The sequence below is a fragment of the Vollenhovia emeryi genome, unplaced genomic scaffold (genome assembly GCF_000949405.1).
Source record: "Vollenhovia emeryi isolate VEMERY1.0 unplaced genomic scaffold, V.emery_V1.0 DF939146.1, whole genome shotgun sequence".
Taxonomy (NCBI): Eukaryota; Metazoa; Arthropoda; class Insecta; order Hymenoptera; family Formicidae; genus Vollenhovia; species Vollenhovia emeryi.
Genome location: NW_011967220.1, coordinates 1925518 through 1940271, shown reverse-complemented (window position 1 = coordinate 1940271; position 14754 = coordinate 1925518). Strand labels below are relative to the sequence as shown.

Genomic DNA, 14754 nt, shown 5'->3' with positions numbered 1-14754 from the left:
AAAAAAAATTATAGGAAGTTCATACTTTTACAAGTGTGAAAAGGGTTTCTTTTTATTTCATTTAAAGAGCTTGAACATGATCAGAAAAATCGTTCTAATCTATCGCATAAACATTCCATCGGTACATATAAAAATGTTCGCATATAGTTTCGAATGAAGGAACAAAACCTGTTGACAGAAGACATACTTTATTACGAATTGCATAATCATATTCATCTGAATTTTGTGAATAATAACATGTCGCACGATAAAGTATCGCAAAATGTATAACATAAGAATTTACGATATCTTCAACATAATATAACATAACAAGTACAAGTTTAACGTATTTGAATAATCTTTTCCTTTATACTACAGATATTTACAATGAGCTCGCAGGATCAGAAAAAATAATTTTCATATAACCCGATACAATTATACTTTGTGCTCAAATATATCTTTTTACTATTTCTACTTTACAATTACAATCACCTATGTTAATATCCATGGCTTTGTATTAATTGTAGATTTATATATCTGATAAATATCGTTGCATATTAATGAACAAACTTGTTGCACAATCGGTTTAAAACTTAAATTATACTTCATATGTATAGAAGTAAATACAGTCCCCCTCACGCGAAGAGGAAGCATACAAAATCGATAATGAAATGAAGTAACTTTACGTACTTTCGTCCATGATCTCACAGGTTTTTCGAGCTAATAATATCAGATGGAGAATATTCTACAAGTATTGACGTTTTAAGAGATTGTTTTACGTTACACAGAGATTATGTCTTTTAAATGCTGTGAAAAAGTAAAAGACAATTATTACACCGAGATGTTAACAGTATCTTATAATGCGATGTAAATGTTAACATTGATTGTCCGTGTTTATCAATTACACTGAATTCATTAATTCTATTAACTCGAAAAGAACATAGAGAATATAAAGAAGGTAATTCACAAATATGCCATATATATATGAAAGCAGCTTTACGATAAATAAAAGTCCCTTCTTCTAATTCAGCGCATATAGATTACGTCGATTTGATTTTCTATTTTCTATTTATAATTGTTATGTGCACTTGTCATACCCAATCGTCTACTTCGTCAAAAGCATCCGTTACGCACAAAGTATGCTGTCAATATAACATGACAAATCATTCGAGTATATTCCTCTTTTCTTTTTCAATTTCAGTGATTAAATTGTTAAAATTTAATGTCGATATCGTAGTAATATATTTTGCATCGAGTATAAAATCTTACTTAATCTTATTTATACTTACACAAATTCTGTACATATAACTTGAAGCTGAAGGCGCACCCTTTACAGCACTCCTTCCTTTCTGACTATAATATAGACATAAAGACTTTACAAATACATTGAATATCTGATTAAAAACACGTAACATTTTTGGTACCAAGTTTCGTTGGTGAATGTTTTTCATCACTATCACCGAGATCCATACCAAATGGCACAGAATTCCAAATGGCTTTGTCGCTTTGATCGTCCTCTTCGTTCAGAATATTGCACATCATGCGATCATCGTAGAGCGAGAATCGCGCCGTTGATTGCGTACGGCCACGAATTTTCCTAACAGACGGCGGCAAATCGCCTGGTGTTTTTATTCTCATATGCGGGTCCTTCAGCGCATTGTTTATGTTGGACCCCACATTAAAGACCTCGTTAAATTTATCTATGCTCTCTTGCCTGCTTAGATTATTTTCCCGCTTTTTGTTTCTTAAATTTACAAGTGGCAAAGTGGAAGGACGCGCGTTAGATGTGTTATCATTCTCATACTGCTTTTGCTTCCCCGTTTGTGCGGTATTTTTGTCATTCTTCTCCGCTGGCATCGCCGAAGTTGAAGTCTTACCAATGATACCATTCACATACTTGCCCCCAGGCGAGATTGTTACGTTCGTTTCAACAGTTTTAATCTGGATATTTTGCTTCGACAATAGATTTGACTTAGAATCCTCCCTGTCTATTTGGTATCTGCTGTACGGATACAATATTTTCTTGTTGATGAGCAATTTCTTTAAATTGGGCCAGGCAAATAATCTCTTTCGCGGGCTCTCTTGAAGACACGTATCCTGTATATTCGTCTGCTTCCTCTTGCCGTACGAAGACGAGCCTTCGTCGGAAATAACATTTTGAACATACGGTATGGGCGTCGCCGGCCTGAGCTGCGTTAACTGTGTCGTATGTTGACTTAAGTAATCGTGCGAAACTAAGCCTTGCGCTTCTGTACCAGTTTTGTATTGATCGTTACACGCATGCTTCAGCGATTTATCGACGAGAACGTTACCGTTACAGCCCAAGTCTTCCAACGAATCCGATTGTAGCATTAAGTTTCTTTCCATGCACGGATTTCTGCCTTGATACGGCTGAAGCGTCTGAATATGGTTATACGACGCTACTTCGTTTGAATTTTTGACTGAAAACGGATTATCGAAAAATATGATTATACGAATATAAAGCGAGCAGCGCAACTGACAACAATTACTTACAACTGTGTTCGTGAGCAACGCTGTCAGATGGTGATAATGTAACTAAGTTTTCAGCTATTGCACTGTCGTTTGTATTACTATCTTGCATCATATTCAATGCAAGTTGAACAACATGTACATTGTCATGATGCGAGGACTCACTATAAAGACTGTTTGTCGTTGAAGGCACTAAGGTGCAGTGAGAATTCACCATTGGACTTCCATCGGTAAAGTGCGTTGTTACTGCAATTTATTAATTTTCCTCTCAGAGAATGTAAAAATCGTACGGTGTGCTAAATGTTGGTGAATGCATTACCACGATGAGACTGCAGTTCCGAAAGTCGTTCTTCTATACACAATGCAGTTAAACGAGCTTCAGCATCAGCGTCCCAGCAATCTTCTATAGTTTCCTTGATCAAACGCACTCCTGGTCTATCTACTAAGTTACCCTCTAAAAGTGGTCGGGCTTTATTACGCGACACCAAGACTTGCATCTGTTCGAACGTTGGATGAAGACCTAGGGGGATCATAAAAATATAAACCTAATAGCCTCGGGATAGCAATGGATATACGTTGTGATTTTAAGAAACACGTTTCATACTAACCAATTTCGTTTTCGTACGGCTGTTTGTATTGCGGCACGTCTGACCCAGGGATGTAAATGTCGGAACATCTTGTAACCAGTTCCCAAAGGACCAAGCCCATTGCATAAACATCTATCTGTTTCAAAGAACTTTCGCAGTCGCGTAAATTAACAGCACCGTCCAGCACTTCTGGCGCCATGTATCTCAGAGTACCCACCTGAGATGACAGGTTTTGATAGAGATTGAATTGTAGACGATAAAATCTTACTGTTGGCTATTTGGACACTCACGTCGTTAATTGATTTCAATTCGGCATGTTGCTCCTCTCCATTAGAATAATACTTGGATCCAGAGATTTGAACCGCCAAACCCAAATCACAAATACAGCAGGTACCGTCAGCTTTAATTAATATGTTTCTTGAATTTATATCCCTATGTGCAATGCACGGCTTGAACTTGTCTGGAAATTAATATTTAAATAAATGCGTTAATACTAGAACACCTCATTATAATTTTATGAAAAAATGTCTCGAGTATCTTTACGCTTTCTGAGCAAACAGTATGCAAATACGTACCGCCTTTGCGTATATCCGTGTGCAAATAAGCAAGTCCTTTAACTACAGAAAGACTCATTTTGCAAAACGTATTCCAGTCAATAGTGTGCGTTCGTAAGAATTCTGTCAAACTACCACCGGGAGCAAAACTCAATACCAAAAGATATTCAATACTACCTTCCATGCTTAATCTTTCGTCCACACCTATTACAAAAAATAAATTAAATTTTATATCCCGACGTTAAGCATTCAAATATTAAAAAAAAGAACACGTTTTCACATTATCGTTCCTTTGAACAATTCGCCCTAAGTTCGGTAAAAATAATGCCAACCATAATAGCTTAACAGTGACGGATGCTCCATAAAAGGTAGGCAGTAAGTGTCTCTTTCATTCTGAAAATAATTGCGGTAGTGCGATGGATATATTTTAACTGCAACATCTTGATCCCCCATACTGCCCTGCCAGACTGATCCATATCGTCCTTGGCCTGCAATTAGAATACGATTAGAGGGTAAAGTTTCATCGCAATATTCTACACGGACGGAAATCCTTGATCAATTTGATCAAGAGTACTTGGATACGTACCCACAATGTTTGCAAGTTTCAAGTGGTCAACTGTGTAAGTACCAGTTCTCAATGCAGTACTATCCATGAAGTGATCGTTGTAAGACAACGGCTTTCCTAATCTTAATAAAATATTGTTGTGATACGTTCTGTATATAATCATCGCTATCGTACATGTTACTAGTAATGTACACGCTATGACGATTACTATAACGAGAATCCATCGTTCAGAGTTTGACTGTTCGAGATATTCTGTAGCTGGAAAATATTGCAAAAAGCATTTCTAAAGTAAAACAACTTGTTCACTCATCGCTTCTACAAAATATTAAGCCACCAACAAACGCAGTTTATTTTACTCTGTAGTAATTGACAGTTGCTATCGAGGGGGAAACCGCTGAGGGCATTGTGGCGTGCAGACTTGCGGCATTACTGGGCATTGGTTTGAGCAATGGGCCTTGCTGGGGCGTTATAAAGATAAAATAAGATGATGAGACAAAGTAATGCCCACTGGGCATTGGTGGGCATTGGGGTACAGGAATTTGGTCAGCGGTTTCCCCCTCGGTTGCTATTAATGTTATCTTACTTGGCTGACTTTTTTGTGAAGAAAGAGGGTTGACTATCTTGTTATCCGAATCGACAAGGTTGGAGCTCGTAATATTGAGATTACAAAAGTCTCCGTGACAGCAGCAAAATTTTGTATTGTTCAAAGCTTTCGTGGATCTCTCGAGCGCGACGCACTCTGTGTTCTCGCATTTTTGCTCGCCGGACTGTTTCCAACAACCTAGTCCGCATCAAGCAACAACATTTTAATTGCACGCTGTTCACGAAACCGAACACACATTTCTTTTGAATTAACTCCTACGCGATATATACCTTGAGACAAAATGGTGATCTCAGTGCCATTTGCAGTTTTATCTTCTTGCCACAAGGCATGGCAGAAATTATTACATATCTCAAATTTTACGTCGTCGCTTATCTGAAAACAGTGTCGAGAAATATCAAATATCATCCGAAACATTTCGCAATTAACGCCAACGTAATATTTACAACTAAAGCCAACGGCACGCGACACTATTCTTCCCCATTGGAGCCAGTCAGGATTTAGCCTCAGGTCACTCCGATTGGCTGTCGCAAGCAACCCAGTGGAAAAAAAATTGTATCGTGTGCCGCTGGCTTAATACTCTTTCGTCTACTAGGTGATCCGTTAAATAAATATATAATAAGCTTCGCGTAATTTTGCATTTCTTTGACAAAAGCCCATTGGCCCGTAAATTCCTTTTGTCGCACGACGTACATTATTATGGTCGTTGGATGTTTCCTCAGGTACGCCTGCTGAATTCTGCTTCGAAGAGAGAGTCTCAACGTTTTTCTTTCTACTGGCACATCTCCTAATGGCATTGATAGGGGCTAAGCTTATGCCACACAGCAGTGTGATCAGCGCGACTGATACAATGGCTCTCATTGTGCTTTAGCAGGCCTCTTGAACCAGAACCACTTCAACAGAAGCAGAGCTCCTTAAGAATTGGCATCTTTCATCGCGGTAATACACAACGGCGCCGTTGAGATTCCGAGTTCATCTGCTGGTCGTGCGCAATGCGGGGAAAAAAGTAAGCTTCATAAATAATTGATAAAAACTTTAAAACGTACGTTAAAAAATATGGCACGTATATCACGGCCTCTCCTCTCAATTTGCTCTCAACGACACGGGACAATTATTTCAGAAAACGTTACCGATCTCTATTTGCTACCGAGGACAATGAAAGCGCAGTGCAACCTGCGTTTGACGGAGTCGTCGCGCATCAAGTTGCACCCGAGGTTGCACCGTTTCCCGACCAACGTCGGTCCACGTGTCGGACATTCAATAACGTAGACTTGTATCACGCAACTTATTATTTTTTTTTTTATTATCAACGCGAATATATAAACATGACGCGTGTACTCAACGGATGCCGTTCTTTTGCGTCGTATACGTGTCAATTCTCAGATCCAATTCCTGCGAACGGCGCGCGGTGATCCCCGCGGGCGCTCGAGCCCTCCCGTGACGTCGCGCGACGCGGACGTCCCGTCCGCGGCGTGCACGCCCGATTAATCGGAGGCTCCTTCGCGCGGAATCAGGCGGACGCGGTCGCTATCGAGCGGCCGGGAGGCGGTCGCGGGGCAGCGAAGAAACGGCCCGGGAACGGACGCGCTCGACGGCTGGGAGTTGACGCGCGTCGCGGCGAGGTGCGCGTCCGGGACTCCCGTCGCACGCGTCCCGCGGGAAATCCGCGAGAGCGGAAAGAGGGAACCGAGCAGTCCGAGCACGGGAGCGAGACAGAGAGAGGGAGGGAGGGAGAGAGCGCACGACATGCATTAGAAACGAAGCGGCACGCACTTACGTTCTGCTCGACGGTCCTCCTGGAAGTCCGTTGCGGTTCGCGCGCGTTATCGGGCCCGTCGTCGTGGACGCGACATCGCACCATCCCCTCAAAACGCCGCCGAGCGCATTCGCGAGGAGCGTCGCGTGAATACTCGCAGATCTGACAGGCAGCCCGTGTCCAACGAGTCGCGTCCCGAACGGCGCGTTCGCGAACGCATCGGCGGCGGCGTCGCATGCCCCGACCCCCCCCGGAGAGTTCGAGCCAGATGGCGCCGGTCGCCGCGCGCGGCCACTGGGTGCGAGGCGACTGGTCGGCCGCGACGCACGCCGCGGCCAATCGGCGCTCGCGCGTCCGGCCGCTCCGATCAATCGCGCTCGTTCCACTTTGCGCGGGTAGCACCGCCACTCGCTGGCGCGCTCCGCCAATCGGGGCCGAGCGTCGTGTCCCCGCTGCGTGCTCTGTTGCGTGTTTTCGCTATTTGTCCTGCAAATGGCGGTTGTCGCGGTGTTTGGTGCGATGTGTCCTCGCGGTTAACTACGCCACACCGCGCTCAGTGCATCACTCGGCGGACGCGAGCGTGCGACGGTGCGAGGGCCGGTGCCGCGAACGGCGGATCACTCGCCATCATGGTGAAGCTACAGAAGAGATTCTACGCCGGCGACAAGGTGTTCGCCAAAGTTCGAGGTTACCCGCCATGGCCAGCCAAGGTGAGTTGCGTTGTCGGGGACGCGACGCTGCCCGCGAGCCGAGACGGACGCCCGCGCCGTCGCCGGCGACTACGCCCGGTGCGGTGACGTAAATTATTCGCAGGTTGCGGAACCGAGAGTCGCGTTTGTCGCGCGCGGGCCACGTCCCTCGAGGGGAAGCCGCGCGGTTCTCGCGTGTCTCGGCGAGGAAAGCGCGGGATCCCCGCGCGCGACAACGTCGCGACGACGACGTCCGCCGAGTGGGCACGTCACCGCCACCGCGTCAATTGCCGTCGAGTTCAATTGTATTTCTTGTAAGTTATTAGTCTCCGATCGTATCTGTCGACGCGGACGGTTCGTAATTCCGCGCGGAGAAGCGCCTCGGTCTTGGCCGGCGTGCATCAAAGGTCACCGCGCGTGCCGCCTCATCTGTTTGTATGTCGCTTCAATTGTTTGCAGGTTGAGAAAGTCAACGATCCAAACTCCAAGAACGCTCGATACAGCGTTTACTTTTATGGAACAGGAGAGACGTGAGTAGCATGCATTCCTAAATGAGCACCGTCAAAGGGTATTTTTACGCGACGATAATATTATCATTGTGACACGTCCAATCTTGCAGAGCCGTCTGTAAGGTCGAGGAGTTGTACACATATGCCGAAAATAAAGAAAAATACGGCAAACCCAACCGACGAAAGTTCTTTCATGAAGGCATACAGCAGCTCGAGCAAGAACTTAAAAACGACAGAAACCAGCCTTTGGCAGATATCGCTGCTATTAAAGGTAACATTTTGCAATTCTGTAATGCAGACGAATATTTCGTAAAGCCTGAATTGATTGAGCAAGAATCTTTTTGCTCCAGTGAATTAATAGACAACTTATTTTGTCCAAAGGTGCCGAGACGACGGAGCTGCCAGCTGCCAGCGCTACCGACAGTGACATGGAAACTGGTTCTTTAGTAATAGACGAAGGAGAGAAGAAGAAACCTGTCAAGAGGAAAGCTCTTACAGCCACCTCTAATACTCCGGTAAGCATCTCTTGTCTCTTGCTGCTCGCACGAAAGCAATACTTTGGGAGTATAAACATTTGCTTTGCAATACTGTGCGAGCGAACAGTTATTGACAAATGTACTCCAAGAGGAATGTAGGAACTGCTGACGGACATTTTTTAAGCTCAAATAGTTTGTGCGATTGTTCCTTACACTTTTACACACGTGATTCTGTATAGCTGTACAATGTAGCCACATATATATATGTATATTTGGATATATAATGAGTACACGTAACAATGTAGCAAGATACTCCTGAAGTGAAGAAAAAACGTGGTAGAGGAAAAGCTGCGAACGACACGTCAAAACAAGAGGCTGCATTGGATTCGCAAGGCGAGGAGTCCCCTAAAGAGGTGGTCAGCCGCAGTGGGCGTAAGATCAAACCAAAACGATTTGCAGACTTTTCGAGTTCAGATGAAACCGAAACCAATACAGGTAAGAGCCCTGTACTTACGACAATCTTTTGTTACGGTATACGATTTTCTTTTTCTGCAACTTTAGGAGCAAACGAATATAAATAATAAATTATTCGATAACCTACTTTTCAAATTAACGTTTAAATATTGTTACTTGAAACTTTTAGTTTTTATACCATTGTTTCAAGTGATTTAGCCGAAACATTTCGCCGAAACATTCATCATGTTCCAATTGTTAGATGTAAATGTTCACTGTCGATGTCACATCCATGCTGTTATTCGTTGCAAAATAAAAAAATTGGCTTCTCTGATAATAACTAATATTTAAAGGCAGGAGCACAGTAATGAGACTTTCTACAGCATCAGAATTAATGGTGGATGAAGAAACGCAGACTTCATCAGAAATATTTGAAAAATATCCAAGCCTTAAGGAATCCAATGAAACTCGGAATATGTCTACAAAACAATTAAAGAGATTAGTTCTGTTGGAACAGTTGTCGTTAATTCGCATACAAAAATCTAAATTTCTGTCTGTTAATGTATCTCTCACATAATTTTTCATAATTTTTCTCTGTAACTGTATATCTCAGATAATTAATTAATAAAATCTCACAACATTTGGTTTTTTGAAAATACTGTTTATCTGTTTATGTCCCTACTATTTTACAATAGGTAGTTCCATGTTGAATTATTTCTCTATTGTTTCAGGGAAATGTGTATAATTGTTCTTTTTTTCTGGAAAAATTAATGTCCAAGTTTATTTGTAAAAAAGGTCAATTATTTACATATTTGTGTTTAAATTAATACGATTGTAAATTGTGTCTGTTTAGAACATTCTGGTCGAGGTCGTAAAGCGAAAAACGAAGACTCTAATGAGCATCAAATGACACCAAATGTGACGCATAAAAAAAGAGCGGCTATCGAAAGTAGGCACTTGTGTAGATAACTTTTGCATTCCTATTAATTTCTTAAAGTGATAATTTGTTGAGAGATACCGTTTATCCAATTTACAGAAAGAAATAATGAAGCTTCGATTCTCGATGGAACCGTAGTATCGAGTGGAACATCTTCCGACACATCCAGTAGAGTTCTCTTAGCTCGTACATTTGCCGGGGAGCACGTAGGTATTAAGCTGGACATAGACAGGCCAAAGTCTTTCGAGAGTGAAAAAGCTCGAGCGCAATGGGATTGGACAACGGCTAGGAATGCCATGAAACTCAAGACACAATTAGAGAGCGGTGAAATTTTGCCAGAACAAGTGAAAGATTCTTTAGACTTCAATGTACCCGTGCCGGAAGACGAGAAACGGCTTTTGACAAAAGACGGAGCTGTTCATCGCAAAACATACAAACTGAGGTATGGAATCGTTTAGCATACTCTCAATGCGTTTATTTTAGAATTTACTAAGTGCTTACAACAAGTGGCTTTTTAGATGGCTTCGTATAGAGGCTCAACTTCTACAACTAGATGCTCAAATCAAATCTAATCTTGGACTGGATCGAGCCAATACAGATAAATGTTTACAAGCCATGGATGATATCTTGGCTCTTCCAATTGATCCTTTAATGCTGAAGAAACATCCTCACATTGTTGAAACAGTGAAAAGGGTAAAGCAGTCAAATTTTTTAAATAATTTTGCAATATTGCATACTTTTTTTCACTAATTCGTCTTTTATTTTAGCTGCGGCGATATATTGGAAACATAGGAGAGTGGAAATTAAGCGAGGAGGATGGGGTATGTATAAAACGGACATGCTTGTGTGATTATATTGTAACGCTTGTGGAATACACAATACTCTATTATTTTTATTCTACTATAATAGACATAATTCTTTGTAGATTATCTTTAAGCAAAAAGCGGAGCAGATTAGACAAAAAGCTGAGCACATATACAACAAATATAAGGTAATGTATTACAAGTAGAAATGAAAATCTAATTATTTAAATCTATTTCTTTTGTTGTATACTTATTTAATAAAAAATATATAGGCTATGTTTACTATACCTGAGGGTCAATCGTTTTGGCAATCATTTTCCGATCAAGTTGTCCATTTCAAGAAATTGACCAAAGATATGCCCGAAGAGAAAGTATTTTCACTGATGTCTGATCCTGCTTGTTCAGGTAATTTTGCTAAACGTACGTTCAATAAGTATATTAAGCAATTGGATCTACAAATCTCCTTAAGATAGTTTTACAAGGGTCAGAGATTATACGTTGAGATTAAAAAATGTATTTTGTGACGTGTATTTTTATTAATATTGACATATAGACACGGGTATATCGGAGGATTTACCTGCACATGATAGCGGTAATCAACTGGACGCAGATTCAATGACTGAAACGGAGCTCATAGTACAACCAGAACAAAAAGCAGAACGCGAACGAAAATCAGAAACGGAAGCTGAGCTGGAACCAAAAGCGAATGCAGAGACCGAACCAACATCACAAGCGGAGTCAGAACCGATTGCTGAAAGGGAAGTAGAAGCAGAAGTGCCTACTAGAAGTGAGAGTCCTAAGAATGAAGCAGCCAAGTAACATATGTAAACTTTTTTATCTGATAATATAAACTTTTGCTTATTTTCTTGTATATCTTGTATTACGGTACTAAAAAAAAGCATATTATAATTATGAAGTACATCGGGCGCATTCATAAAGCAATTTCTTAGTTAATATGATTTTTTATGGTCCTCTCATTCATGTAGAAAATTATCGTTTTAACAATGCATTCTTACGGATGTGACTTCCACGATAATTACGGGGAATATGATTAAATTCAGTACAATGTGACTGATTTGGCAAAATGTAAAATATGTCCTTTATCACACACCTTTATTACCTACAGCAAAGTCATACAGGCATGAGCAATTGTGTGATGGATATTATTGAAATTTAACTAAACAGCTGACTGTCAATTTCTGTTCTATAAAATTGTCTCAGCAAGTCAAGTTGCTAAGTCAGTACTTTTATCTTTGTAAACAAGTTAGAGGGATTAAAACTGTTCATTTGAAAGAGTATTACCTTCCATAAAATTACGCTGATCGATGTCTCACTGATTGAATTAATTTTTTTCCTGAAATCCAATTTGACTAAACAAAACGAAAATAGCTACTAGATGGAAAGCTTATAGCGCATTCGGTTGCTTGTATTAGTACGCACTGAGTTCATACTAAGGCTTGTTTACAGTCAATTTTTATATTAAAGAATCGTCTTAAATATTTCTTAAAATATTTTGCAGCCAGTAAAATGATCTCTATTGGATCTATATGGATCATTTTTTGACTAAATACTCTTTGAATATGTATCCAAGACAAAGTTAAACATAAAAAATTTACTATAAACTGACCTTAGTGCGCACTCAGAGTGCACTAGTGCAAGCAATCGAATTCGCTATTACTATTTCAAATCAGCAGCTTTTAATCCCTCTAACCTGTTTCCTTACAGAGAAAAAAAAGCAATGATTAAAGGAGTTTAAGCGCCTAGTGTTAGATTCAGTGTTTAGGATTAAGCACATGAATTAACGGTTGAAAGGCAATCACACAAAAGGGTAAACTTGAAAGAAAAAGAGATTAAACAATGACTCATCCTTATGTCTTGCTGGGACAACCTAATATACCTGAGTTTATTATATAAGTACATATATGTATATGTACTATATATTTATTTTTTTAAATCCTTACTATTTAACGAAAGTATAAAACAAAATTATCTCACACATATAAACACGCAAATAGCTGTTGTCACAATAATGCTGGTAATGTTACTAAATGAAGAATTAAAAGTCATAAGAATATTTTTAACCGATTCTGTGAATGCGATCGATAGCACTTTGCGCATATGGAAAATAATCTTTTCAACGAACTCTGTTATATTTTATTTCATGAATTTGTGAGCAAATATTCACATTGAATGATCGCAATACACTTGTATTATTACTTGATGCAATGTCTGCAATCACTAACTGGACAATATCAGGCAAACATTCAACTATCAGAAGATAGTATTGAATAAAAATGGCTGATGTAGTAGATAAAATTATATGAGACAAATAGTATTTTTACTTGATAGTAGCATACTATCATGTATCCAAATACTATCTTTATATATTCAGCCAGTGCCATGGAAGGAAATTGTAAAGAGCACGTAAACACTGTTATTGTCACACACAACTTACTTATTTAGTTATTATAATTGATGTTAGCAAAATAAATACAATATTGCATAAGAATTATAGCGCAATGAACGATACAGATATTATTCTTAGTACCTGCATTTAATGCAAGTTCTTCATCTTTATCGAATTTTAGTTTTTTTTTTCATTACATGGAAACATTACTCGTATTCATCGCATTTTAAAGATAAAAATAAAAATATGTATTATTATTGTATGCCAATGTTTCTTTAACAATATTTATGATATGATATAAATATAATTGTTCGTAAAATATTGTCAATCTTCTATTTCGTATGATTGAATTAGCACTGTCTTCTTCAAAATCGTTGCTATTACAATAAAATTGTAAAGTGCTTGTGAACCGATATCGAAATTGTACAAATTAGATAAGTTAACAAACGATTTTCGGACATTATCACATCTTTATCGTGGGTGACATGGCAATTACTATAAAAACTTAATGATTGGTAAGTATGAAACCTTAATTAATTTTGTATAATTAATAACACATATCCGATATTGGAGAAAATGTCAGAAATTAACTATGTAATTTTTGTATCGAAATGTTTTTGTCGAAAATTAAAATAAACTATTATAGCATTATGGCGTCGAATATATTTTATCTGTAGACTTGTGTAGACCGCACATTTATACATATGCGACAGCTGATAATAACATTGAAATTGAAGGACAGGAAATATGTGTGGCCAAAAACATAATATATATAAAAATGTGAGAATAAGACAAAAATAATGCACATCTCTTTCTAAAAAGAAAAAAAGGCGGTTGTCTCTTCTTTTTCCTTCTTCCAATTGCATAAAAAAACTCAAACGTTTTCTCTTTTTTTTTTGTTAACTACCATTTTTCGTTTTCGGTGAAGCCCGCATTCTTTTTGAATCTATAATTTTATCCTATAATTAAAAAATAAATTTCCACAAGAACAAAGCAAAGGTGTTTAATTAAATTTAAGTTCAATTATAGTTAAATATATATTTAATAACCACAAAATAATTATAACTGTATATTGATAAATACAAATTTGTAAAGGTATTCTTGTTAATAAAATTACACATGTAAAATTATGACTTATTTCAGGCCGGTTAGAAAGTCTTATTGTATTTTATGCAACTGGGGTGTCTCAAAACACCAAGACTTTCTGACCAACCTAATAATAAACATTATTATTCGATTATTTTTATTGTAGTCACACTCACTTTTCCCATTTACAAAATTGTTTTAAATATTTGTATTTGCATTTATTTTTTGACCAACATTGACGTTATATATTGGGAAAAAAATTGACCAATGCACTGCCAACACGACCAATGTTTAACCAATGTTAGCCAATGTATAGCCGATGAATTGTGCTTCTAGGGAGGCGCTTATGCGCAAAGGCAAGGCCTATGCAATTTGTGGAGGTTTCAAATATATATAAAGTAACTATTAATGTAACTATTAAATTAGTTACTAGTTATTGAAAAAATGTAATTGAGTTAAGTTACAGTTGCAGATGGAGAGATAGTAACGAAGTTAAGTTAGAGTTGCCAAAAAGAAGTAACAGTAACTGTAACTTCGTTACAAGTAACGAGTTACTTCCCAACCCTGGATTTACTCACGTTACAGCATCTAAGGAATTCACAATCGTTTGTAAATGCAGTTAATTAATTATTTATAATTCTCACCTACTATTTTTTGTTTTAAGAAAACTGATTCACGCAAAACCCCGCTTTACCAAATTCATCACTGTAAAACTTCAACAAAAGTTAATTAATTATTAAAAGTATTAAACTGAACGATAGCTTGCTTTAATTAAAATTGTTTTGTTCATTAATTTAATTCAGTATTAGTTTCACAGTTATCCTCTTATTTGTTTATTGTTAATTATTTAATTAAAATGATT

General features: G+C 38.7%; 2 protein-coding genes across 3 annotated transcripts; one reads left to right on the top strand and one right to left on the bottom strand.

The window, feature by feature from the left end:
* Positions 1–25: 25 nt before the first annotated feature.
* LOC105566244 (bone morphogenetic protein receptor type-2) lies at positions 26–6754 on the bottom strand. 2 transcript variants are annotated; one of them, XM_012020106.1, is made up of 14 exons: positions 6554–6754; positions 5470–5752; positions 5049–5151; positions 4759–4956; positions 4197–4433; positions 3943–4098; positions 3632–3814; positions 3347–3516; positions 3078–3273; positions 2789–2989; positions 2494–2715; positions 1404–2420; positions 1269–1332; positions 26–168 (listed from the first exon to the last, which is right to left on the bottom strand). In XM_012020106.1, the coding sequence occupies exons 2-13, from the start codon at positions 5635–5637 to the stop codon at positions 1310–1312; spliced, it is 2874 nt and encodes a 957-aa protein (XP_011875496.1). In that variant the 5' UTR covers positions 5638–5752; positions 6554–6754; the 3' UTR covers positions 26–168; positions 1269–1309. The 2 variants fall into 2 exon arrangements, with proteins under 2 accessions (XP_011875496.1, XP_011875495.1); XM_012020105.1 differs by having other exon boundaries at positions 26–2420; positions 5470–5755.
* Positions 6755–6979: 225 nt separating this feature from the next.
* LOC105566245 (PC4 and SFRS1-interacting protein) lies at positions 6980–11353 on the top strand. Its single transcript, XM_012020107.1, has 12 exons — positions 6980–7242; positions 7681–7751; positions 7841–8001; positions 8112–8245; positions 8512–8701; positions 9513–9608; positions 9696–10038; positions 10115–10289; positions 10364–10417; positions 10522–10587; positions 10672–10804; positions 10953–11353. Exons 1-12 carry the CDS (start codon positions 7162–7164, stop codon positions 11216–11218), a joined length of 1770 nt encoding a protein of 589 aa, XP_011875497.1. The 5' UTR covers positions 6980–7161; the 3' UTR covers positions 11219–11353.
* Positions 11354–14754: the final 3401 nt, after the last annotated feature.

What these genes read in the sequence shown, in the direction of transcription:
- LOC105566244 (XM_012020105.1), bottom strand. Translation starts at nt 5,637, where the DNA reads ATGAGAGCCATTGTATCAGTCGCGCTGATCACACTGCTGTGTGGCATA. An exon ending in CACGGATATACGCAAAGGCG is followed by an intron (nt 3,517 to 3,631) that starts GTACGTATTTGC and finishes ATTAATTTCCAG; the next exon opens with ACAAGTTCAAGCCGTGCATT. An exon ending in CGTTGCTCACGAACACAGTT is followed by an intron (nt 2,421 to 2,493) that starts GTAAGTAATTGT and finishes ATCCGTTTTCAG; the next exon opens with TCAAAAATTCAAACGAAGTA.
- LOC105566245 (XM_012020107.1), top strand. Translation starts at nt 7,162, where the DNA reads ATGGTGAAGCTACAGAAGAGATTCTACGCCGGCGACAAGGTGTTCGCC. An exon ending in CAGCCACCTCTAATACTCCG is followed by an intron (nt 8,246 to 8,511) that starts GTAAGCATCTCT and finishes GTAACAATGTAG; the next exon opens with CAAGATACTCCTGAAGTGAA. An exon ending in GTCTGATCCTGCTTGTTCAG is followed by an intron (nt 10,805 to 10,952) that starts GTAATTTTGCTA and finishes ATTGACATATAG; the next exon opens with ACACGGGTATATCGGAGGAT.